The following is a 26,505-nucleotide window of genomic DNA, read 5'->3' as shown; positions in this document are numbered from 1 at the left end:
TTTCCTCCTCTGCACAAAATGAATTTTCTCTGAGCTTGGCTGATCTAGCAGCTAAACCTGTGTCCACAGAACCATGCCAATGCTTTGTCTCCCCACTCTGAAACCACACCCCCTCTTCTTTTCTCTTTCTCCTGTTAACAGCTTTCATAAAATTTCTTCTCTTTGTTCTTCTGAGTCTCACTTAAACCTGGTTTGTCACCTTTATCCCATTGTTTTCCACTCTGCAAAATCCCAGCATTCTGATGAGGACCTTGTCAGACTGGTTTCCTTGCTCAGACAATCTCCTTAGCATATGCATTATTTGGAGTTGTTTTTACCTTGAATGCCTAATGAGGTTTAATGACTGATACTGTTTCTGATCTGGGAAGGATGGGGCATTATGCTGACAATATATGGTGGATCTACACAGAGGCATTTTGTAATACAGTAGTTTCATAACTATTTCTTAACATGAACCAGAATTTGTAAGTTGTACATAGATGCCCACAGCATCACACATTCAAAGACAGGCAAAGGCCCACCCTTTGGAAACTCTGCAGATTTTGCCAGTCATTTCTGGGTGCTCAATAATGAAGACTGTTCAAAGGAGAATATAAGCAGTGATTGTTCTTTAAAAGTATGCTTTTAATACTTCATCCCCAGGAAATCTGAGTACTCAGGCTTCCACCCCTGGCTTCTACAGATTTTTAAATCTTCACTGCGGTTTAAAACTCTGTAGTACTGGTGTTGCAAAGTGAAGGAGAATAATTAAAGCATCTTGCTGGGCTCCAGAGGTGTGAGTTGATGTTTTCCTTAGGCTTAGAGTTCCTGTGAGAGATTCATGATCATTCACACTTTCTCAAGCAGAGTGACTGGGCAAACCAGGCACTTCTACACCATCACTTTTGTTCACAGGATTTCTAGTTTTTACTGTAGCCTCATAGTTGGAGTTTGTCTAAATTAGGGGGCAGTTGCCACCCTAACTATGGTGGCAGAGCTGTTCAGCAGATCCCTGTAATAGGGATGAAGCACATAGTGGCAAAAGGCAGTTTCTGCTGGTATAGCTATATCACCTTTCTTATCTCTTGGAACTAGCCACCTTCTGTTAGCATAACTACATAGCCAGCTGTGTGTTTTTGCCAGCATGACTATATAGCCAACATAACGGCTTGCAAAACTTTGTGTTGTATGTCCAGATTTTAGACTGGGACTTTTGTCCCTATGGAAAAGATTTTACCTCTTTTTGCCTTCTGCAACTACAGTCAGCTCTTTTTAAAGCAAGAGGGTAAAAGGTTAGATTCTACATTCCCTATTTTTTGGGAAGATTAGATTCTTATCCTAGAAAAATCCTGATTTTCTTTCCTAGAACCAGATATATTGAACATTACTCATGATACAACCTGGACTTGGTACTGATCTTTGTTATATGTATGTATAAGAATTAAATTAATTGAAGTCACTTGGACTTGCTGTGTAATTGAAATAATTATCTGGTCTCATTTCCCATCAGTTGTGTATTGCTTTTCCACAAATGCAACATGACTGTTCTGTATGTCTGTCAAGGAAGAAGAGGAAGGCTGAATTCAGTGGTACCAGAATGACCTTTTGGGGTTTAGTTATATATACAATTCTATTCCATCATGGGTTTACACTCTTACCTGGGTGGTAGCACTGTTAATCATGATGTACTTCTGAGAAAGCAAAAGGAAAGAGAAGATTGAGAATCTTCTGAATTTCTTCCAAATATGCCATTTCCCAAAGTTGACAAAAAGAGGCAATAATACATCCAAATACTGAAAGCTTGAGATTAGAACCCCTCCACAACTTTCTTGAATTTGGCAGGATCTCCAGCTGAGAACCACTGGAATGCTGCCTCTGCTTGCCACAATGGTTCTGAACCCAGGTGATGCCCCATGCTTCTGCCTATGTCAGGGTTATCTGCCTAAATCAGGCAGGAGCATAATGAGTTTTGTACCCTGGGAAAAACTTCTCTGTGCTCCTAGAGGAGTGTGTGGAAGGGTTTTACCTGTCCTGGGTGTCCCTACACCCTGCTTCTCCAGCCAGGCAGAGCAAAGGGCTGCTTCAGCATAGCAGGACTCTTGGCTGAGCAGTATAAAAGGCTGCTGTAGCCCAGCGTGACCTCTCCAGATGGGCAGTGCAAAGAGCTGCAACTAGAATGCCAACTCTTGCCACAGGGGTATAGGTTTTAGCCATGTTGGTCTAAGGACATAGGTAGACAGTTGGTATGCTGTTGGTATACTTTCTCAGCCTGACAAAGAGTATTTATACCCGAAAGCTTGCTAAGAAGAATTTTTCCAACTATTTGAGTTGGTCTAATAAAAGATACCTGATTTACCCAAAGAACTTTGGGCAGCAGTGAAGAGTTTAATTCACCGCCCACTGAAGTCCCCGAGGACCTCCAGGCACCACCCCAGCCTCTGGGGCACAGCAACACTCTCCTGGGGCGGGTCCCCACAGGCCCCTTCTCCTCAGTAGGGCGGCCTGCCACAGCAGCCTGGTCCTCCCCCCCAGGTGGCAGCAGCACATTCCAAGGCCTGGTCGGGAGCCTGGCGATCGCCGAGTCCTGGGGCGCGGTCATTGAGGGGGCGGGGGCAGAGCGGTCCGGAGGCCCTTTCTAGCTCGGCGGACTCGATGGTCGTGGGTGCGCGCGCGCAGTGAGACGGAAGCTGAGGGGGTGGCAGGAGTTAGTGATGGCGGCGTCCGTGATGTGCAGCCGGCTGTCGGCCGGGCTCCGCGCCGCCGGCTTCCACGCCGCCAAGGTGACGCCCGGGGCTGGGGCGGCGGCGGTGGCACTCGGGGATGGGGGTGCGGCCCCGGGCGGCCGGGCGGGCTCCGCGGGGTGCGCAGACCGCGGTGCTTCCCGGCGTCCTTGAGGCGCTTCTGCCCCCGGGCTCGCGTTACGCATCGCAGTCGCGGCCTGGCCTGAAGCAGTCTGGGTTCAGCCCGCAGCCTGAGCCGCCGCCTTTCCTCGGCCTTCCGCCCCGGCTCTGGGTCGGGCCCTGCTTGATAGAGCCAAAGGACTCGCTAGGGTACTTCTGACTTATTTCTTTTAATTCCTCTTTTGCGGCACGGCGGTCAGCAGCTTTTCGTGTCCTTCTCCATGCTTTGTGGCTGTTGGCCTTACAACAAATAGTCGCAGAGACTGGAAGGGGCTCAAGAGCATCTAGTCCAACCCTTTGCCTGAGGCAGGATTATTCCTACCGAAACCATCTCATGCAGACCCTTGTCTAAACTGCGTAAGGCAACCATGGAGCCTGACACAACAGAGGCCTAACACCCTAAACCAGGGCTAGGCAACTTCCAGACAGGTGCCAAGGGATAGCATGCGAAGGCATTTTGTTTGGCACGCGCACACATCGGGGTGGATGGCGGGGAAGGGACTGGGGCTGCGCTGCTACAAAAAGGATCAGGTCCCTTGTCCTCCCCCACTGTCCATCCCAGCACACCAATATCTTACAAGTTGAGGTTGCAGGTGTTTTTGGCACTGCGCAGAAATGTTACCAACTACTGCCCTAACCTACCACAGAGAAAAGGGAACCACCTCAGCCAGTGTCCTGCTTCTATGAAATGTCATAGAATACAGGCAGTCCTCGGACTTGTGACACAATTGATTCCTGAACACCGTATCTTAAGTGAAAACATTGTAACTCGGAACTAATTTTTCTCATAAGAAACAAGGTTATAAATGGGGGATTGGTTCCTGAACCAAAGCCCGATACCCTATTTTCACCAAAAAATATCCCATAATTTTGTACTCGATCAATTATAGATGGACAATATAGCTACATTAATGTATTTATATTGTGAATAGCAATCATATTGATTTGGAAGGACTTACCTGAGGTGACTTTGCTGGACTTTTTGAAAGGCTTTGGTTGGATTTTGAAGGGTTCTTGGCTGGAGTCTTCTCAGGAGTCTTGGCTGCAGGTTTTTCTGGAATCTTGTCCGCTTTCTTAAAGCGCTCAAGGAAGTTTGGACAGATGTTCTTCAGGGAGATGAGTGATGCAGCAAACTTGTTTGCCGGTGTGGCGTTGCATCAGATCAAGTGTCGTAAGTCAAAACTGACGTTACAAAGTTGAAACAGGATGTCAATTTATAAATGTTGTAAGTGTGAAACATTGTAACTTGAAACATTGTAAGTCGAGGACTGCCTGTACACTTAAGAGGTCCTAGGTGGAAAGCCATGTTCCCCGCTATAGAAGAAGGGAAAAACCCTACAGTCCTTTCCAGTCTCACCATGGGGTAAAAATCGTTCTTGACCCCAAATATGTTGATTGGTCTGATCCAGAGTAGGGGGACAAGACCTGTTAGCCAGGAGCCCCCAGCTTTGCTCCCAGCAGGAGCCTTGGCACACCGCAGTCAAAGTCCCTAGCCTTGGCTGTAGCCAACACTCAGTGCATCTGGGAAGGCTTAAAAACACCCTGACACACAGGAGAATGTATGTGAGTTTCACAGCCCCTTACTTGCTCTGTGTACCTGTGTATTCATGGCTCATCAGCCTCCAAAAACTCACCCTGAAGGTCACTTCTTTTTAGAGAGCTGGCAGCTCTTCGTTTTGCTCCTGGAATGTTTTGTGTCTAGCACAGGCATTGGCAGGTTTCTGCTGGTGTGACCTGATGCCAGTAGTTCTTCATCCCTTTGTGCCCTTCAGGTGGCCAGCTGCCAACTACCTGACCTGCCTTCCACAATTCCAAGCTCAGCTGTAGCAGAACAGTAGGCTATGCAGTGGAGGGGAGCATTGTGAAAGGGATGGGCAGCACAATACAGCTCCATGGGACTAATCACCTGTGCTGTATTGAACCTCTTTGTGGGCTGGATGTAGCCCACAGGCTGTAGGTGTTTTCCTCTCTACCTGGTTTAAATATTTTACCTGTTATCTTGCTGTCTAGGCAACCCCCAATTAATGCTTGAAGATATCGAAGTCTAATAGAGAAAGAGGCAAAGTTATTTATGAAAAGTCCTGTCAATCTATGGTAATGAAACTATGCAGCACACATGGCACGTTACTGGTGTAAGAGCTGTCTTGTTTTTATCTATTACTTATGCGTCTTAGTTCTAAGAAGAAGGACATTTTAAAAAGAGGAAAGCCTCTAAGGCTTCCTGCAGAATTAAATACAGACACAAAGGCATCAAAGAATTTATTCAAAGTACAGCTATGTTAACTATATGTGTTTTAAAAGATTCCTTTAAAGGAATCCCAAGTGGAAGTGAAACTTGCTGAAGTTGTGGCATAAAACACTATGAGATGTTCTGATTATACCAGAACTAGTTGTTCTTCAGTACATGAATGGTTTTTCCAAGCTCCATAATTATGTGTTTAATGTTGTGTTTGAAGCTCAGAGGAGGTCAGCCTATTCAAAGATAACTGCTTTTTTAAAAATTTTCCTAGGTACTTGGTGGAGGTCCAGGACTATTCAATAACCATGGGTTTCAGGTGCAGCAGCAGCAGCAACAAAGGAACCTGTCACTGCATGAATACCTGAGCATGGGGCTGTTGCAAGAAGCTGGTATTTGTGTTCCACATGGACTAGTTGCGAGAACACCAGAAGAAGCATACGCAATTGCAAAAGAAATAGGTATAATATTAACAAGAACTTATACAATATAGGAATCAATGTGATAGAACGGGTAGCTACTTGTTTAATTTCCGGGTAAGACGCTTCTTATAGTTCTCCGTACTGTCTATTTTCAAGAGCTTTTTTTTATGTGCTTTGGAAAAACTTGTTTACTACGTAAGTACCTATTTTGCTGGTGAAATATCGTTTTATTTGAAACCTTCTGAAGCCTGGGATGATGTTATGCAGGAGTGGAAAACTATGAGGTTACTGGTGGTCGAGTGAAAGAGATGTGCATTGCTGTTTGAAATGCAATAGTGTGCGCAACAGCACCGGGGCAAATTTATGTCCCTGAGAGCTATATAGGGAGGATGTCAGTCCCTCTGCCATGGCTGAGTCAGTGTTCACTCTGCTCTACCCCTGATCTGGCAACAGACAGCAGCCTCCATTGTTGGGCCACTACTGTGTGTTCAAATGCTTGTGTATTGGCAGCTTCGTTCAGCAGCTATTCTAGCAGAGCATGAAGTGCACTCTGGGAAGGTACCAGCATTTGAAGAGACCATAACAACTAGCTGAAGGTTCTGGAGCCTCTCTATATACCTTCAGGTGGTTGTTGTATGGCAGCAGAAGCCTTATTTTCCAGAGTGGAGTAACTCTGCCAGCAGAAAGAAAGGCTCTCCTTCTGTAGTACAGCTTTGGGTGTGGACACATTGAAAGCTTAGCTGGCAAAACTGGTGCTTTACCAGAAAGACTTCGTAATGTAGACTAGATTATAGAATGTGCTGGTGACTGGCACTCCTTTTCCTTTCCCCTGAACTGTGGGGGAGAACTCTTTACATGATTTTGGACCCAGGCCTGGGATTCAGGTACAGGCCTGGTAGGGAATAAGGGATAGTTAATGTATGTCACTTTCTTCTTCCTGTCTCCACCATCTAGCTTCTTCCCTAAGAAAACGAATGTATCCCTCTGGCTGTACTGGCTACTTTCTGTAATTTCATTTTGTAATGGAATGGTTGGGTCTCATCCTTAACAGGACAGTCTATGTTATGAGAAGAACAGAGTTTTTTTGTAAAAGTCTTTGCCCTGTTTTTGTTGCCGAAGGAAATCACCAAAAGAGCTGTATGCTCTAGTGTAGTAATGTGTGCTGAATTTTCAGGGTGTAAAGAAAATATTTTTTCTTCATGACTGTGACTTCTCTGTCATGTTGCTCATAGTATAACACTGTCACTTAATAGTTGCATTGGCTATCATATCCCAAAAGTTGTACCAACATATTGTTATAAAGACAGCCTTTCTTGTAGACTGATTCAAATTCTGAATTATCTTGACTTTCATGTCACTGTTGTGCCACTTTTTGTGTTCAGTTTTGATTTGCCTATTGTTAAAACTTTTGTTTTGATTTTTCCATGTTGTAATGAAATTGCCAAAGCGCTAAGAAGCAAAAGTATTAATCTTTGCTGAAATCACTTCCAGACACCAGATCCGATTTTTATACTCCAGTCAAATCTGGTTTTAATACAAGGAAGTATTTGTGTGCTCTCACTGTTGTGCATGGGAGCCCTGTTCATACTTTCAGTTGGCTGCAGCTGAGGTCATATCTCAAAGGCCAATGCTTATCTTTAGATGCTGGTCTCTTTCAGGGTGCATTGATATATTCCAGACAATGAGATCTAGAGAGCTGGTAGGGAACATCTTCAAAATTCTTCTTGGAGCAAAGGGGTAGTACTTTATGATGTAGCTAGGATGCACTTAGAGTAGTATATACAAGTATCTTAAGACAATTTCTGTCCTCATAGCTGCAATGCAGAGAGCAAGAATGCAGAGGGAGAATCACCTCTCTGGTGCCCATGGTGTAAGAGCCAGCTGGGGTTGCATGTCACAGCTGAATGGACCGTCTCTTCCTTTATAGCTGTTTGCTTGCTTAGCTATGACTGGCTGTTTTTTCTTTTTCACATCTGTTAACATTTGAAACTGCCACTCCTAGATCCAAGGCTTAATCAGTCATGCTTAGAAAGGTCTTAGCTCTGGAAGCTTGGATTAAGGTGGGTGCCAATAGCTGTGAAAAGTGATCACTTGATCTTTCTGCAGTATTATTTAATTTATTTCTCCCTGTTTCCCAGCTTCAACTTTTGTACTGTTTCTCTCAAATGTTTCTTAATGTTCAGGAAATCAGTCTATGATGCCTTCTGATGCCAAGAACCTCACCCCCTTTCCCTCCTCTTCTCTCCCTCCCCCTCCCACTCTCCCTGTCCATGTTCTTAATTCACTAACCTATTGATTCAAGTAGTACAACTTTAATTTTGAGTTTCACATCCAAAGGCAACATCTGATTGTGTTTAGTCAGGAGGACAGCTCTTGGCTGCACCTTTTTTTCAGCAGCAGTTGACTGAAGTCATTTCTTGTGTATTGGAAATTCTTAGAGATTTTTATAGAAATGTTGGCTACAAAGGACCAGCTCACAGGATCATCATAAATTCTAGTTTATTAGATGAGATGTGAAGTTTTAATAGAATCATAAATGCAGACTTTGAGTTATGAGGGGTATTGGCCACCTTAACACGCGCACACACTGTAATAGTAGTGTAGCACTGATGTTGGTTTACAGTTATCCAGGGCACTGGAGTCTATTGCTGATGGTCAGCTTCCTCCAAGGCAATGTCTTCTCCAAAAGGGAGTTGCCTGCTTGTCCTTCTGTCTTGGTAGGTTGGGTACTGAATGAGAGGGTGTCACTGAGGGTCATGCTTCACTGCCTTTTATCCCTTTCTGGCACACTTCTGTGATCCCCCACCATCACCCTGGTTGCCCAGTCTGGAGGTTGGGTCTTGAGGTACATGATGGCTGTCAGTCACAGTCACTGGGGGTTCTGCCTGATGGTGCAGTTTTGGGAATCCATCCTTGACTTGCTTGACTTAATGGCTGTGTCCTAGGTTCCTAGGTTCCAGGTGGCTTGATTAGCTTAAAATGGCTTGTGGGGTAGAGTTTTGTAATGGTAAGTTCCTCTGGCTAGGCAATTGTCAGTTAACAGCCAGAGGCTCTTGCTTTGTCATTCAATTAGCTACTTATTCATACATACTTGCATTTGCTCAGGGGACCAGCCCAATACAGCAGTACAATTCCAGTGGTTACAATTCCAGTGCATTCTTATAATAATGATTTTTAGTAATACAAGGTATGACTTACTTAAAGTAATACATTTGTTAAAAGGTATAAAACAAAATACAGAATGTCAGGGCAAAGATGAGATGGATGAAATATAAAAATACAATGTGAGTTAGTGAGGATCAAAGGTCATTGGGGACAGTAAGTGAGTTAAGATAGATTCAGTCACGTAGACTGATTTAGCATAAAACTGTAGACAGATATGGGAAGTTTGCTTTGGGAAATAGGTCTTAAGCAAAGGGGGAATGTGTTTACCAGGATATGTTTACAGTCATGTTTTCAGTGCACCTTGGCTTATCTTGTCTCTTATAGGCTATGCTTTGAAGTGGATATTTTAGTTCTTTTGTGACACTTAGCTCAATTGATAAGTAGATGTTGTTTGTAGGTTTCTCCTGCAGAAAGCTACTTCAGGGTTTTGGCTTGCTCTGAGCCTTGCCACACCCATGCAGTACTCTGAAGGAAAAACATGCACAAAAGCATGGGGGGGACACAAGCAAGAAGAGGCTTCTATATAAATCAGTGCCCAGAAGGGGAGTGTACAAAGGGGGCTCCCTGTTACAGAAACTTCCCTTTAAGTATGATATGACTTACTTGGCATGGAAGCAGTTGAGTGCTAAATGATGCTGCAGTACTGCTACTGCTCCCTATGTGCATTGAGTAAGTTGACATTGTTTTGTATGATTAAAGCAGTTGTTAGATATATCGAGTCACCTGTGAAGAGCTGCCTTAAATGGGTAGCACGTGGATCAAATCTGTATTCACACTTTTCAACAAAGCCCAAACATCATGATTAACTATAGTATCAGTCATAATGATGTTCTGAACCTAATTAACTGAACTCAGCAGAATATTGGGCTGTGTGGTGAATTATGTTGGAATGTAGAAAACACTGATTTTTCACTTGATGCCTTTATTGTGAATGCTGCTCTGTTCATCTGGCAGTAAAGGTGCATGAGGAATTACTCAATAAGTCTGTCAAGCTTGTTTCCTCCTCCCTGCTTCCCCCCCTGCGCGCACGCTGAAGCAGGTTCTGCAGGGGACTATATATTTGGCATTTAGAAATAAAGTAACATAGGGCATTTTCATTACTGAAGAAGACAAGGTAGATTTATACCTCATAAATGGTGGGGAAAGCAGTGGGATGCAGGTCATAGTTGGGGGACAGGCAGCTTGTCCCCTGTTATTTCCCCTGCTGCTCCCTCCCTTCCTTCCCCCTCCCCCCCAAATTACCCTTGCTCTGGTGCAGCTGCTGCTAGGAGGCTGGGCTGGGGTTGTGCTCTGTGCCCCAGGCTGGAGTGGGGATGGCAGGGTTGGCGAGCAAGGGCAAGTGGTGGAGGGGGAGAAGAAGGGATGGTGTGGAGGGGGAGAGGTTTAAGAGAGGAGAGACAGTAGGAGAAGGAATGGCTGGGGAGAGAGATGGGCATGGAAGTGAGGGGTGGAGCCCCTGAGGGTGCAGAGGGGAAGAATCAGGGTGCAGAGGTGGTGGGAGGTGTGGTAGGCAGCAGCTGTGGTTCTGGCTCTGACCTGGGGCTGGAGCTGGAGCCGGAGCCACAGCTGCTGCCTGCCTCCCTGCTGCCCCATACTTGATTCCAAGGTGAGGGGCTTTTGCCCCACATGTTAAATTGGGGAGAGGAGCCTTGTCTTGGAATTGAGTATGGTACCTCTAGCAAACAGTCACGTTCATCCTTTTTTTTTCCCCCTCTTTCCCAATCATCAAACATTCAATACAAAATACTGCTAGACATCTAATCTCATGATTATCTAAAGACTTTTTAAACTAGTTTTTGATGCTGAAGCTTCTGGAGTAGCAAAATTCTTTTTTTGGATGAAGAAATGGAATTATCTTCACTTTACAGTGATTTTTTTCACCAGAGATGAAATGGGAAAAGAATGAAAACAAAATGTAAGGCTGACCGGATCTCCTTTTCTTACTGTTTTGATTTTGTTAATCTTTTTTTGACAGTTGCTGGACACTACCACAGAAATCCAACAAGTGTCTCCATTCTATCTATGTATATTTTGTCCTTGAAAAGTAGTGCTTGCACTTAACTTTAACAGGTTTTTTTTCACGTCCATAATGTTAATACAACTTGATTTTAATCTAGATCGGGGCAGGCAATTATATCGGGCAGAGGGCTGCTTACTGAGTTTTGACAAGTCATTGAGGGCACATGATAGGCAGCCAGGAGCAGATATATATTAATTTTCTAAATTGTTTAGGGGTCCTGTGGGCCAGATGAAATGGCCTGGTGGGCCACATCCAGCCCGCGGGCCACATTTTGCCTACTCCTGATCTAGATGCTCACATTCCAGTAAGTGAGGTGTTAATTACTGAGACTCTAGGAAAGCTGAGTTCATTTGCATATAGAATCACTTACTTCAATGAACCAGTATATTCAGCTCTAATTGCTGCTGTTCCATGTGAATCCCAATTAAAGTGCTCTTGGACATGCTGACACTTCCCTCCCAAGATCTCAGAGCCCCAGAAAACCTGGAGGGGAAGGGGGTAGGTGGCACTCTTCCTTGTAGTAAGGGTAGTTGGTTCCTGGGTGTGTGACCTGTGCTACCTCAGAGGGAGAAGCTCCCCTCTGTGTGCCCAGTGTGCAGCGGACAGATGGTAGGTGCTCAGACTTGCAGTGCAGAGAAGTTTGTGTTGCTCCAGCTGGCCTGTGGGTGGGGGGAAAGGACAGGACACCACTGTTTGACTGTGGTGGAATAATATAGGGGGTCAGTTGATATTACCTGACTACCTTTTCAGCCTTGTTTCTAGCAGTCAGTTGGCAGCCTGTTACACCAAGTAGAAAGAGAGAATTTCTAGTTAAGAATCTTGCTACTTGCTTACTGTGAAGTAAGAAACTATCTGTTCCAGCAGTTTCCAAGCCTTTGGTAGCCCTACTTCTGCTACTGAATTTTCACTGAGTCCTAACCCCTAGGTTGCTGTATTAGTCAGTTGAATGGAAAGGGGTTAATTCTCAAATCTGTCAGGTGTCAGTCTTTAAATTATTCTTAAAGAATACTGTTAGTTGTTAATGTTCTAAAACTGGCTATTTCATTTCTTAAGGAAGGTCTAATGGAGGGATTGAACATTGTCTAATTGTATCATTATTATGTTTGCTGATGGCAAATGCTGATGCTGTCTCATTGATTTAGATACATGTATGGAAAAGCCAATACTAAGAGGAGAATTGTTTTTCTTTATATAACTATATTGCAAAGAGAGATTTCTTAAGTGGCCAGTTTACTGAGTTGCCACATTTTTTTTCCATAATAAGGTTACTGCTGCTGAATAATTAAAGTCATCTGGGAGAAGAATCAGGTCTCTTTTGAAACATGCTGTCTAGAAAAATAGGTCAGACTTGAAGTTTTTCTATGCAAGCCTTCTGGCTGTTAGTTTTAATGATGAGTTTTGCTAGTGCATTGGTAGGGAAATTATTAGAAAAGATTGAGACTTTTTTTCAGCTGTGAAGTGTTGCTTTGTTAAACTTGTTTTAAAATGTCACTTGATACCCAGGTATGTACTATACATGTTGCTATACAGGTAGTGTAATTCATATTGTGGAGCTTAATTAGTTTGTTAGAGTTCAGCTGAAGGGCTCGTGGAATAGTGAAGATGGATGGGCATTGTTAGAGGGCTCAGTGAAGAGAGCTGTACAGGCTAATGGAGTATAAATAATACAGCAAAAGCTGTGTTATCCGGCACTTTATCAACCAGAAAGCTCCACTAACCGGCATCTGAGGGATGCGGTAAAAGTGAAACGTCCCACTTCCTATTTTGCTGCTGGGAGCCGAGTTCTTCTTCACTTCTTCAGCCCACGGCCCAGAGGAAAACAGCTTGCATGGGGCCCCCCGTCTCTGTCCCCCAGCACACTGATGTCAGGGAGTACACATCTGATTAACAGACATCCCCCATTCCCAGACAATGCTGGATAACAGAGCTTTTGCTGTATTTCTGAACGTAAACTTAGTTGAACTTAAAAACATGTTATTTTGATTGGTCTTGCTTAAAAGAGATTGCCTTCTTAGTAGCCAGAAACTGTTGTGAGGAAAGATTAACTTAAATCAGCTTGGAATTTCAGCTTCCAGTCTGTTGACATCTTAAACATGAGGGAACTCCTTTGCCTCTCCTTTGCCACTCTATGTAATAAAAACAGCATTAGGAATTTATTGTATAAAAAGTACCACATTTACTCAAATCTAAGATGACACCCCAATTAGACACTATACATGTAAAGTGTATCATTAAAAAAAATAAATATCCATGTATAGAATCTAATTATTGGGTTGTCTTTAATTCATCCCCCCTGCCCCCTACCCACTGCAGGTAGGCAGGAAATGGGGGTGCGGGTGGTGTGGAGATGTCAAGCAGCTTGCTTCCTACTTGTGCCTGTCTCCTGCCACCTTGGTTCCCACCCCCTGGGCCCCACTTCCACCTCTGTTTCTGCTCCCTTTCCTGCTCATCCCACTTCCCCTTACTCCCCCAGCCTTTGCTCTCTGCACCTCCCATCCCTTTACCTTTGATCTGCCCTGGAGGACTCGATTCCTGTTGTAGCAGCTTTGTGGGCTGTGCGCCACTACTGTGGGGCTGGGCTAGGGCTGTGCTCAGTGCCATAGGCTGCTGCTTGGACAGAGCCTGCTGGAGAGGAATAAGGTTAAGGGGTGGAGGGAGGTTGGCAGTGTGGGAGCAGCAGCTACATGGATGGCAGGTGAAGATGGCAGAGACAGCTGCGGCTATAGCCTTGACCCTGCTTAGGGGCTGGTGCCCGAGCCAGCAGTTGCCTGCCTCCACCCCACACTGCCCTTGTGCTCTATTTGAAAACAAGGGTTTTGTTTCCCTATGTTAAATGAGGGGAAATCCTCGTTTTCAGAATTGAGTAAATAAGTTCATTTTGATGGGGAAATGAAGGTAAATCAATCTTTAATGCAGTTGAAGTATTAAGAGGAGGGAAGGAGGCAACATTATCTCTCTGCTCTAGTTCCCAGACTGACATCTGGACTGGAAGGGGAGTGGGCTGGAGTTTTGTCCCATTGTTCCTTCTACTCTGCTTCCAGATACTGCCCTGGAGCAGAGTGGAGAGAACTCTGCATCGGAGGAGTAGCCTCTTCCTGGTCCCTGATCTGGGGAAGGTGATAAACTTCTGAGAGAGTTCCACCACTAGAAACAAAGGTCTGTTCAAACACAAAACCTAGTCCTAGATTTGAACTGCAGTTCTGGATTCAGCTTTGTGCCCTGTAATGCCAAAACTTTGGATTCAATCCCAAATTTTATTTTTTTTTCTTTTTGGGGAATGTGGGTAAGGAGAGATCCTCTTATGCGAGGTGTCAGTTAGATTTATACCCCCCCCCCCCCCAAGGTTTTAGCCAAGTACATTTCAGCTGATTTGCATTTAGGAAGAATGAAACATTGTCTTTTTACTTTTGATCCCACACTTTTTTTTTTTTTTAGTTCAGTGTTTGACACTCATGCTTGTTTATTTGAAAAGGGAAATGCACAGTCTGCAGTTCAGAGATGTGAGCTTTTAATAATAAAGGCTGCTGACAGACATCAAAATTCCTGTAAAGTGCTCTTTTTTTTGGGTGGCTGTAGCCTGTTCTGGCTCAGGCCCCTGCTGGGGGTGGGGGTGCTATATTGAAAGAGCCACTCTTGTACTAGAAGGGTTCACTTTGAGACTTAAATGTCTCCCCTATGTCATGCTCATCTAATTTTATGTTAACAGGCTTTCAACTACAGCTACTCCTCGCTTAATGTTGTGGTTACATTCTTGAATAATGCAACTTTAAGTGAAATGATGTTAAGCAAGTCCAATTACATCACAGTAGTTGCCTACTAGCAGGCAGCGGTAAAACAACGTTGTATCCGCACAATGCGCAACTTCAAACGAGTGTGTTCTCTAATAGGTCATTGACATAATAACAAAACAACGTTAACTGGGATGACATTAAGTGAGGAGTACCTGTACAGGTAAGTTACAAATGCAAGCCATAAATCTTAAAGAGGGCAGACAATTTCATTAGTAGCTATAAAACTTTTCTCTGTTAAGAAAGCTGTTAACACTAAAGCAGACTTAATTAAAAATGGCCTGAAGATCAAGAATTCTTTGGGCATATTGTTATATTAGACAGTGAGGACAGGTGTAGTTGCTTCAAAGTTAACTACACTTAAAGGCAGAGTCCATTTGGGAAACCAAAACTTATTTAATACCATAATTATTACAGATAAAGGGCCGCAGCTAACTACTGGAAACATTCAGTTAAGGGACAACTGTGGAATACTGATCCTTATACTTGGGCAGTGAGTGAATTAAGTTCTGAAGGAAGCCAATATGAACTTTGGAGAGATGCACCCTTAGCTCGCACCCGGTGAGCCCAAGACAGTGGACTGCAGGCAGATGTCTACTAGCAAGAGGCACAGTGTTTGAGCATGTATTCTTGCTTTTAAACACAAGGCACAAATAAACTTTAAAGTTCTCTAATTAAGAGCTGGTTACCATATTTGCGTGAAATGGACGTCCTGTTCTATATTAAAGAATTTAGTCTTATATATGTCTCTACATGGACTGTGTATAAGCTGTGATAGGACCAGACAGACTAGTATTTAATATAAGTGCTGACCTATTAATTGTTTTTTACTCTGAGAACTCCCTGTTCATTGTGTTGATCTACAAGCCAAAAACTTCTTGCAAAGCAAATATTTTAGCAGGTGTGTTACTTCATTTTGTATTGGGTTGCTGCTGAATGCTACTACTGCTCTTTATCACGTTTTGTAATATGCTGCAGCTATGAATGGTGCTTACCTCTGGGACTATTTCCTAAAACACTTCCAACACCTCAAGTCCTGGAAATAACAGCTAGTGTCTGGCTCACTTTTCAACCAGGAAAGTTAACATGCTATTAACAGTTTTACAGCTTCTTAAAAATTTGATAAACAAGTTAGACTTCCTTGAAAGCCTTCCCTAAAGGTGTGAATTGTTAAATCTTTCTTCTGACATTTGTTTCCTCCAAAATATTGTGGTGCATTTGTTTTATGTTGTTCATTTGTTTGCATGGTTGGGAGCCTCATAATGCAGTGAAAGGGTGCTATGGACTGCTAGTGCCCAGCAAGAAACTTGAAGATTACAGTCTTTTGTGTCCTTCTAAGAGACTCATGAGACTGGGCTCCTAGGTGCTACAATAACATAATACTCTAAAAATAATTCTATTAGGTGTAATTATTATTGTTCTGATCTAGAACATAAGAATTGCCATTTACTGGTCAGACCATAATAGGTCCATCTTACCCAGTCTTCTGTGTCGCACAGTGGCAAAGTAGATGCTGGGAGGGAGAGTGAATTGGGCAGAACCTGTCTCTTTTTTCCCCAGTGTTCCTGTCTCTCTCTTGCAGTTTCCACCATTTCAGGCGTGGGAAATTCCAATTCAGAGGCTGTATCCCTAATTCCCATGCTCAACAGCTACTGGTGCCCCTTTCCTCCAAGAATGTGTCCAGTCTCAGTTTCAAGTAAATTATCAGCTTCTACAACTTCTGGTGAAAATGAGTTCCACACTTTCATTACACGATGTGTGAAAAAGTGTTTCCTTTTATAAGTTTAAAACTAACTACCTACTTGTTCCATGTTATGACCCCTCGTTCTTGTATTGGGTGACAGAGTAAACAAATCCGTTTCTTTTTTCTTTGCTAGTATTTTGTAAACCCTTATCCCCCCCTCAAGCCTCTCTCTTCTAAACTGCATAGGGCTAGCCTCTTTTGCTTCTCCTCATATGGAAGCCCCTCTGATCTTCCTCCGTGCCCCTCTCTGGACCTTCTTTGGTTCTTCTATATCCTTTTTTAGGTGTGTGGCCCAGAACTGGGCACAGCAGTCCAGGGGTAGATGTATCATGGATTTATAAAGGGGCATGATGATACTGTCCATTTTATTTTCAGTTCCCTTAATAATCCCTAACATTGTGTTTGCCTTTTTAACAGTTGCTGAGTGTTGCAGTGTAAGTGGGATTTGAACCTAGTGTAGGTAAGAATTGACATGACACCTCGTTCGATTTAATGGCAGAAAGGCTTTAATAGTTATACCATGAACGAGCTATAAAACTAAGTGACAGAAAGCTCATTTACTGAATATTGAGAAGGAATCTATCACAAAAGTCCTGGTATATGTTAGCTGCAATAGTGTTTCTCACCAGTGCAGGCAGAAAGCCGTTTCAGTGTTTGCAGCCTTCACTGGGCGGGGATCCAGGGAGAGTGTTCAGCTGGGTGCAGGTTACAATGTTGCAGTGACTTCTTTCTCTCTCTTGTACTGCATCTTGCCAGCAACTGTTTTCTTCTTATAACTCTTTAATTGTATAGCTTCAAAGCATTCCTCTTTGATAGTTGGTTGATTACAGACCTGGAAAAAACAGGTAGGGAGAGAGCCTCATATTACAGTTGCTAACTACTTGGATCATATTTTGGGTTGTCCAGTTGTGAAACTTGTTCTTGCAAGCTTTCGATCAATCTAGAGCTTACATTTCAATGAAATAGGATGGGTCTTGATTGCCTAAATGGTATACGTTAGCCATTGTTCACAGGACACTATTTTGAGTAGTTAACAGTGGGGCAGAGCCCGAAATACTCTGAACCAGTGATGGTCTGTGGAGATGTTTGCAAAACCCCAAACAGACATTGAATCCCTGTTCCAAAAAATATGCCTTAATCAAGTGAGGATGTCAGCAAAGAGGATAGTCATATTGGGATATACAATTACTTATTAATGGTTTAACATTAATAATACATTGGGTACATTTGCAACTAGCACAGGAGATGAAAGCAATTGGGATTGCTTAATTTTACATGGTCCCAGTCACGGTCTTGCATTCTTGTACAAGATGCATTGTTAATTTAATTTGATCATTTAAATTTCTTGTGTAGGTCTGGCCAAGCTTTCATGGTCATCATCACCATTTTCTCTGGGTTAACAGTTAATGTAGAGCCCATCTAGTGTAGATATAGTTTGAGTTATTTTTGTCCAGGTGCCTCAGTTTACACTTAACTACTTTGAAGTTGCATCTGCCATTTAGTTGCCCATGTGCTCAGTTGTGCCAGATCCTTCTGTGGTTCCTCACAGTTTTCCTTGGCCGTTACTACTCTGAATAATTTCGGCAGATTTGGCCACCGCACTATTCACCCCCTTTTCCAGATCCATTTATTAACAGCACTGGTCCCAACACAGATCCCTGGTGGACCCTTCAGTTTACTTGTTTCCATCCTGAAAACTGAGACCATTATACTCACCATCATAATTATGTGCGTTTTATCTTTGAGCCAATTTTTAATCCACAAGTGGCTGTTCTCTGTAATCTCATGACTACATAAGTTAATTAAGACCCTCTGATGGATGGGGGACCTTGTGAAAGGCTTTTTAGAAATCCACTGTCAGTTGGATCACCCCAATCACCCCACTTACTAACACTCAAAAAACCCAACAAAAAGCTAACAACAACTTTAGTAGGTTGGTGAGGCCTGATTTTTTTCCCTGTGGTCCCCTCCCCCCTTTGACAAAGCCGTGTTGATTCCTCCCCAGCAAGTCATGTTCATCCACGGGCTGAACAATTCTTCTTCTTATTATTATTGTTTTACCAGTTGTCCAGGAACAGAAGTTAGGCTCACTGGCCTATAGTTCCTTGTGTCTTATGAAGTAATTTTGTGTGTGTAAACCCTCATTTGCCAATGTCTTGAAATAATGTTACTTTTGACCAATGAACAGTACAGAGTAGACTGAGAATTTCCTTTATTGCCTTTGCTTGTTCTCATAAGCCCCTGACATGCATTGCATTTAAGATGTGAGTAACAGTTTAACTGTGCATTTAATAGTCACCTGGCCAAATTTTGCAAGTCAGTTTAAGGTGCGATACAAACAAGCCACAAAGTTATTCCACATTAAATGTGGAATATTCCAGTGGAATCCCAGCATCAGGCTGCCTCTATGTACCAGGAGCTATAAAACTTCCTATGCACCTAGATCTGTCCAGAACCTTTGTGCTTCCCAGCTGGATGGCAAACATGGTTTCATAGCTCCTGGTGCATGGGGAGTCTGGTATTGGGCTGCAGCAGCCAGTGCCTGGGTCCTTGTGCATGGGGACCTGTCTAAACCCTGTGGGCCACTTAACTGGGTGGCACACATGGTTTTATAGCTGCCATTGTGAGGGGAACCTGGTATTCAGCTGCTGCAGTCCAATCCCAGGGTCCCTGTGCTTCCTAGCTCGGGTTTTGTTGCTCAGCTGCTTGGTGGCTGTGGTTGCGAACCAGTTTTGTTCCCAGCTCTAATTGATGATCAACTGATTATAGGCACCTTGGCTTCATCTTGCTGTTGCATGGGGAATCCAGACTCATGGTCCTGGACTCCCCCTGCACCAGAAAATAAGGTGCAATTGGCATCTTCTCCCTGATCCCAAAATCACACAGGTATGGCAGGTGGTGTGATTGTTAGAATCGTGGGTTAGATCACATCGCATCCTAAAGTAAATATTCATCAGGGGCCATTTAAACAAAAAATACTGAAGCCTGTACATTATATTTCAGCCTGTTGTTTGGAAATAGTCTGGCAAGTTCTGGGTCTTCTCATTTAACAAAAAAAAAGTGGCTTCCTCTAGCCAAAAGCTAAAATTTGCATTGGTGTACTGAAAAGGAAACCTAATTTATGTTCAAGTAAAAACTTTGATTTATCCCCACTGTTTCATCTTTGAACTGTTTCCTTAGCTAATCGGTGGGTAGAGGGAAATTGTGATATACTTTGGCACAACTATTTTTGGTACATAAAGCAGAAGTACTGCAATGTTCACATATCTACAGATTTCTGTGAATGAACAATGAAGTTGGACTCTATTCTCCTTGGAGGCAGAGGGGGAAGGAGTGGGGTGGGGGGGTGAGGCCAGCCCCCCCCGCCATGGTGGAGTGCCACCATAATTGAGCTTTAACATATCTTAAATAAAAACTCTACATAGGTTTTGTGTTTTTTTTGTTTTGTTTTTTTTTAAAGCATCTTAAAACAAAGTATGATTAAATAAAAAACTTATTTAAATAAAAATCTGATTATCTTCATTTTTAAAAAATCGTTGATTTTTAGCCATCCTGTTTAGCTCTAATATCTTCACTGTAGAGGTCAGTTGAGCATTGTCCTTTATTCAAGTCTTGTCTAGAGGTGTGCTGATACATTGGTCCGACATCAGATCAATACCAATATAAAGAAAAATGGCTGTATTGGATAATTTGGCTGATAAATGTCCATGCTGTGCTCAGCTGCAGCGCAGCACTCAGGCAGCGAGGAGCACAGCTGGCAGTGTGGAAAGCTGCCTCCAGCTGGTAAGTCCAGTGTGGTAGGAGGGAAGGGGTGTGGGGGTGGCAGATCAATGCCCCCTGAGGTGAGGAAGGAGGTGGGGGCAGGTGCTGCCCAGGCAGAGCCACGCAATTCATGCGGTGGGGGAGGGGGAGGGCAGCTCCTCCTGCTGCTGCTTGCACCCTGGGAGGGCATGGGGGGAGGGGGCTGCAGCCGGGTCTGAATGGGGCTCTTCTTGGCGGGGGTTGGGCTCAGGGTATGCACCAGCAGTGCTAGGAAGATGCTGCATCCACCTCAGACTTTGCCACCGCTCTGCTCCCAGTGCCACCAGCGGCCCAGGACACCCTGGCTCTTCCCAGCATGTGGGTGGAGGCAGGCCATTGAGGCGGGGCTGGGAGCAGAGTGGTGGTGAAATTTGGGGTGGATGCAGCATCTTCCCAGTGCTGCCGGTGTCTGCTCTGAGCCCAGCCCCTGCAGAGAAGAGCCACATGCAGCCCACCCCACCTTCCACAGATCTGGAGGGCAGATGGCCCTCCCCCCCACCCCACGGGGATACAGGCAGTGGCAGGAGCCATCCCCATGGCTTGGGCAGTGACTGACCCTGCCCCCTCCCCTTATACCACACCAAATTTATAAGCTGGAGGCAGCTATATTGGAAATCATATTGGTATTGGCCAATATGCCTCCTTAAATATCAGCTATTGATATAGGCCCCAAAAATCTCTTTCGGTGCACCTCTAGTCTTGTCCCCACATGCAGGGGCAGTGAGAGTATATGTGAGAACACTAAGATTGGGTGGCTTATTGTACAAGTTAATTTTGAGTTATTAGCTGATTAGTGACGCCTATATAACTTTATGTGGATCCAGACTAGTTCCACTCGGGTACCTCAAGCTGGCAGTGCCCTTTCATAATTCATTTTAGAAATCACAAATGAGTCTTCCCAGAAATCACTGGGAAGAAATTCATGGAGTGGCCTGACTTATGGCAGTACAAAGGAAAATGAATTATGCTCTCAGACATCTTAATGCTGTGCATAAGTCAGCACAATTCTAGAGTGGACTCGGAAGTTGGAGTGATTCATTGTAACTGCTTTCTCCTTTAGGCCAGTTTAAAAGAAATAATTGAAGTTACCTTGTCAGTGACCACTCATCTGGAAAACATTTTTCATAAAAACCCTCAAACTTGGCTGCTCTAGATGTTTCAAGTGTTATTTTATAAGACTTTGTTGATGTTTTACTAGCAGGGCTCTCCTTTGTCAGGCATGATTTAATCCAACATTTTCTTTTTCTTCTTAGCGCAATAGGATGTCCCACTTCATCATGATTTTATTCTTCCCCCAAATGCAATAGATTTCTTCTTTGTGATTTCTGCAAAGCGATGAAGCATGTGCTTAAGTCCTCTGTTTCGCTGGGCCTTTTTTGGTTATGCAAGTAACTGTCATTTGGAGGATAAAGAGGATAATTTTAAGTAAATATTTTGCTTGTCTGCCCTCACTAGCAAAACTGATAGGATGGATACATGTGACTATTTCTTTTTGTATTAAAAAGAAACTCTTGACCTATAATGACTTGAGAAGTCATAATTACATCCTGATTGTCTTTTAAAGAAAGTAAGTACTGAGACCAGAGGAAAATGTTAATTAACTCACTCTTGTGTCAGTGACTGAATATTGGTACATTAAAACCAAAGATCAGCATTTTCAAAATCCAGACGTGTCTTATATTTGTTTTTAATTGTCTTTGAATGCTAGTGATCTAGAGGCTGTTTGCACGTCAGCCTGAAATTGGTTTTGCTGTTTTAATTTTGAAACAAGTTTGCCAAGTAACCCACCTCTGGTGTTTGCTACACTGGTTCTTGAATGTTTGTCTACTGTTTTTAGGGCAGAGGGAGAAACCTGAAAGTAGCCTTGGTTACTTTATCTAGTGCTAAATATTTTTAAGAGCTTCGGTTTGACATTTTGGGTTTCTTTCATTCTAGGTTCAAAGGACCTTGTGGTAAAAGCACAGGTTTTAGCTGGTGGTAGAGGAAAAGGAACATTTGAAGGTGGCCTCAAAGGAGGAGTGAAAATAGTTTTTTCGTAAGTTGCTTTTCTAAGTTATCAGTTGTATGGGGAAAAAATCTTCAGTCCAATTGTGGACTGAAATTTGTAGTTCTCTGAACTATTAATTCACAGTAACAAATGGCTGTCATTATAAGTAGAACTATAAAAGCTAGTTACATTTATTTGTAAGCTACTTTTGTTGTTCCAGCATTTCCCTTGTCACACCTGAGCTTCTCTTATTCTAGTCCTGAAGAAGCAAAAGATATCTCCTCCAAAATGATTGGGAAGAAGCTGTTTACCAAGCAGACAGGAGAAAAGGGCAGGATATGCAATCAAGTATTTATCTGTGAGCGCAGATATCCCAGGAGAGAGTACTATTTTGCAATAACAATGGAAAGGTCATTTCAAGTGAGTAATCATAGAAAATAGTGCTCTGACAACAAATTTAGTATGTTTGGGATCAACAGAATATTAATGCTGTTATTCACATGGTCTAGTAATTTGAAACAGACTTATGAACTCAACCTTTTGTTTGCTAGCATGACCTAGGACTGCATGGCTGCTTTTTTTTTTTTTAAATGCAAAAGCAGCTCAGCCTAGCACAGTGCAATCAAAGGAATGCTTTGTATTTGTAAAGCATAACATTTAGGTACTGTGTATTGTATGATTGTCATAGGAGGAAGAGAGCTGGTCAGACTTCTTGACTTCCCTTAATCACCAAGATTCAAAGTAACTTTACAGCCATCCTTTTCTAAAGACTTGAAGTAAGACTTAAATGGGTGTCTAAAGGAAAGCTCCTACATCCATATTCAAGAACTGAGGTGGCCAGATTTTGAAGGGCTGTATACTTAAAAAAAAAAAAAAAAAAAAAAAACCTGTTAAAAATCTCACGTTTTATTTATGGTCCTGGACCTGCAGCATGTTAACACTAGTGTTATTTACAGTGATATAAATTAACTTGGATATAAAATAAATATAGTCAGGATATCCCCGGGGAGCTGCAGCAGTGAGTGCTGCTATGGTATTTACCTCTAGGATGCATTGTAGCCTATAACTACCCCAGGATATCTGCATATGCAGTATTGCTGCATAAGTTTATTTTTACTGCTCTCTTTCTTCCTTTACACTGGATTTCAATAAGTAACACTGATTTTAATGGGCTGTCATATTTCCATGCATTTTGGACAAACTTTGCCAGAATCTTGCACAGTAGCAAAATCACTGGTGGCCATCGAAAGGTAATTCTTCTACATGTTGCTGTGCCTTCTCTGATCTGTAATCTGTTTGAAGGGAAGAAAGAAGCTGTCTTCTAAATAAGCCAGTCACTGGAATTTGATTCCTTCTCAGAGATAAGATTTGAAGCACATAGGTCCCTCCAGATCACTGCATGCTTTAATGCTAAGGATCCCTGGATGAGGAAGTACTGCTTATGGTAGGTCACTGGAAGAACATAAGTACTGTACTAGATGAAACTAGTCATCTATCTAGCCCAGTATCCTTTCTTAGACAGTGGTGGGAGTGGATGCTTTAAAGGGAAGGCATACAACCAGGGTATATCTAGAGTGGTCTGTCCTGCATTATACCCTCCATGGCACCCAACACCATTGATTTAGAGATGCCAGAGGATACGTTCTTGATTGTTCCATTTAATAACTATGAATGGATATAGCGTTTCAAATTTACCTAGTCCATTTTGAACCTGGTTATACTAGCTGTCTCCACAACCTTTTGTGGTAATGAGTTCTTCAAGTTAATTACATGCTGTTACAAAAAAACCGGAAAACTTTCTCTTAGTTTTAAACTTGTCTTGTAATTTCAGTGGGTGTTCCCTAGTTCTAGTTTTCTAGGAGTAGGGGAACAATAGTTCTGTGTTTACTTGGTGCACACCCTTCATGATTTTATAGACCTGTCTCATTCCGACCCCCCAGCCTTCTTTCTGTGCTGAAGTCCTAGCCCTTTTCAGTCTCTGTTAAACCCAAGTTTCTTCTGCTTTTAAAAATATGCAACAGTTTGCACATAACTAGATTTCTGGTACAGGATGGCTCCGTGCACCTGACTTGGCAATGTAGCTGTCTCCTTACATCACTTTTTTTCCCTCTGTAAACTGCACATGGATTTGGGACCAGAGGTTTATCTCCAATGCATGCTGGAAGGTGACACGAATAGATTTTTTTAGTTAAATCCTCCAATTTGAAGCAAAACTACTTATAAAGCAACTTGATTCCTAAATACTGATCTGTTGAATCTGGTTTATAGACCCATGCTTATAGCTGGTGATAGAATACATTTTGGACAAAATATTCAAAAGATAGTGAAGTGGGTCCTGTAATTTTTCTCTCTCCACTCCTGCAGTTTTTAAAACTGTGGTTCTAGGCAGTAGTTAAGAGAAGTCTTATAGAACTTCCCAAACTGTATTAATAAGAAAAGACTTGACTTGGACTTTATTGTGCTCTGTATGGAATTAACTCGGTCATACCCTTAGCTTTCTGATGGATTGTCAGCCCCCAAAGAAGGGATGAGTTAATTTGGAGGATCTCTACTTCAGGTCTTCCTAAGTTGTGATTTTGAGGCATTTGAGACTGCTTAGGATTTTCTATTTAATTCAAAGCGAAGAATTTCCAGAATGTGTTTATAAGTGATTTGTATTCTGGGCTTATAGGTGCCCAGTTCTTCACTTGAGTGAGAAATGTGCTGTTGTTTCCTTTGTTCTAAGTAGGTTGTCTGTATAACCTTCATGAAACAGTGAATAATTAGATAATTGTTTGATAATTCTTGATAATTCTATTTTTCTATATGAAAAATAAATTGGTATTGCTTAATGATAGGGAATGTCCAGGGGGAAAAGGGCGATTTCCATGCTCTTAATGGACTGCAAGCAGTTTAGAGGTATTAAACAAACAAAAAATGATGGCACCCGTATGCACCCAATACTTCAGGTTCTAATCCACTGAATGAGTGAGTTTTATGACTGCTGTACCGTTTGGAAAAGATATTTATCAGTAGCCCTAATACATGTGATAATTCAAATAGATGTTAGGAACAGTGTGTATGTAGGCATGGGGAATGAAGCTCATGTTTATACAACCTCTATGACTGGCTTTGACAGATCCATGTACCAGAACAGATTTTGTTTTTCAAGGTATTTATTTTTCTAGGCCATAGTATAATTGGAAAGTAGGGCTAAAAGGGACCTCAAGAGGTCATCTAGTCCAGCCCCCTGCTCAAGGCAGGATCATGATCACTGACTAAATCAGGGGCGGGCAATTATTTCAGATGGAGGGTTGCTTACTGAGTTTTGGCAAGCCATCGAGGACCATGTGACAGGCAGCCCAGGGCAGATAAATATTTATTTTCTAAATTTTTCAGGGGCCCCACAGGCCAGGTAGAATGGCCTGGCAGGCCGCATCCAGCCCACCCCTGAACTAAATCATCCTGCCAAGTGTCTGTCTAACCTGTTCTTGAAAACTTCCAGGGATGGAGATTACACCACTTCTCTAGGGAACTTGGTCCAATGCTTGGCCTACCCCCATAGTCAGAAGGTTCCTCCTAATCTCCAGCCTAAATTTGCTCTGCAGCTTGAGGCCATTGCTCGTAATCCTGTCTCCTACAGCCACAGAGAAAAGCCCATCTACAAGCCAAATTGGTTTGCAGCACAAATCACATGTTTAAAGACCAGCATTTGATGAAAAGCCTGGCTCTTGCAACTCTTTTGGTTAGAGCAATATTATTAGCCTACACACTTGTCTTCGGAGAGTATGTTCAGTGATCTTTCTAAGGTAGTTCCCTGTAGCTTACAAGGATATAACTTTTTTTTTTGTGGGGGTGGTGGGGGGAGAGTACTAGTCTTTGTAGTTTCTGTGCAAATGTATTCCAGTGGATGAATTGATAAATGGTTAACATTTTATTCCTTCTACTTTTAATGCTTTTCCTGATCCCTGTCCAAAATAGGGAACAGTTCTTTCCTTTTGTGTGTTTTAGTTAAAATGTGGCATATTTGTCCTCTTAAACCTTTTAATTTAGTTGTTATGTTGTAAAACTGAGCATGTTCCCCTCCTGTGTACCACAAGGTGGCATTAGGACACTGGAAATGGTTATTGCACTTTGTCCCCTAAAATTTTTCTACTTTAAAAAAAAAAAAAAAAATAGAATGTTCATCTTTGAGAACTGCTTGCCATGATAGACTTAAACTAGATGACTTCCCAGTTCTTGTTCAGATACTTCCAATGCGATTTCTTATAGAACAAAACTTGTTTGATATTTTTTGTTTTGTGGAGGGGAGTGAGAAATGTTGTTTTGCCAATGAACTTACCGACTTTTGTGGATTCTTAGGACAGGAATCCTCCCACAGCTACAATAGCTAATTTTCCCATAACTCAGTGTATTTAATTCAGTGCTAAAAATTATCACTAGTGTTTTTCTGAAAAATGCACATTTTTGAGTAGTTTGTGGAT

The 26,505-nt window shown here is 42.7% G+C and overlaps 1 protein-coding gene across 3 annotated transcripts in view; it reads left to right on the top strand.

The window, feature by feature from the left end:
* The first annotated feature begins 2,653 nt into the window (after positions 1–2,653).
* Positions 2,654–26,505, top strand: part of SUCLA2 (succinate-CoA ligase ADP-forming beta subunit) — a 79,582-nt gene continuing 55,730 nt past the window's right edge. The window contains exons 1-4 of one of the 3 annotated variants that reach the window (XM_019529932.1): positions 2,654–2,759; positions 5,390–5,576; positions 21,991–22,090; positions 22,300–22,462. In XM_019529932.1, the coding sequence (XP_019385477.1) occupies positions 2,691–2,759; positions 5,390–5,576; positions 21,991–22,090; positions 22,300–22,462 (519 nt within the window). In that variant the 5' untranslated portion in view covers positions 2,654–2,690. The remainder of the gene's footprint in view (positions 2,760–5,389; positions 5,577–21,990; positions 22,091–22,299; positions 22,463–26,505) is intronic. The other 2 variants (XM_019529933.1, XM_019529931.1) reach the window with 2 other exon arrangements.

This window comes from Crocodylus porosus, unplaced genomic scaffold (genome assembly GCF_001723895.1).
Source record: "Crocodylus porosus isolate Cpor-Errol unplaced genomic scaffold, CroPor_comp1, whole genome shotgun sequence".
NCBI classification, from domain to species: domain Eukaryota; kingdom Metazoa; phylum Chordata; order Crocodylia; family Crocodylidae; genus Crocodylus; species Crocodylus porosus.
Note: the sequence above shows the minus strand (reverse complement) of the source record. Positions and strands in the feature narration are given on the sequence as shown.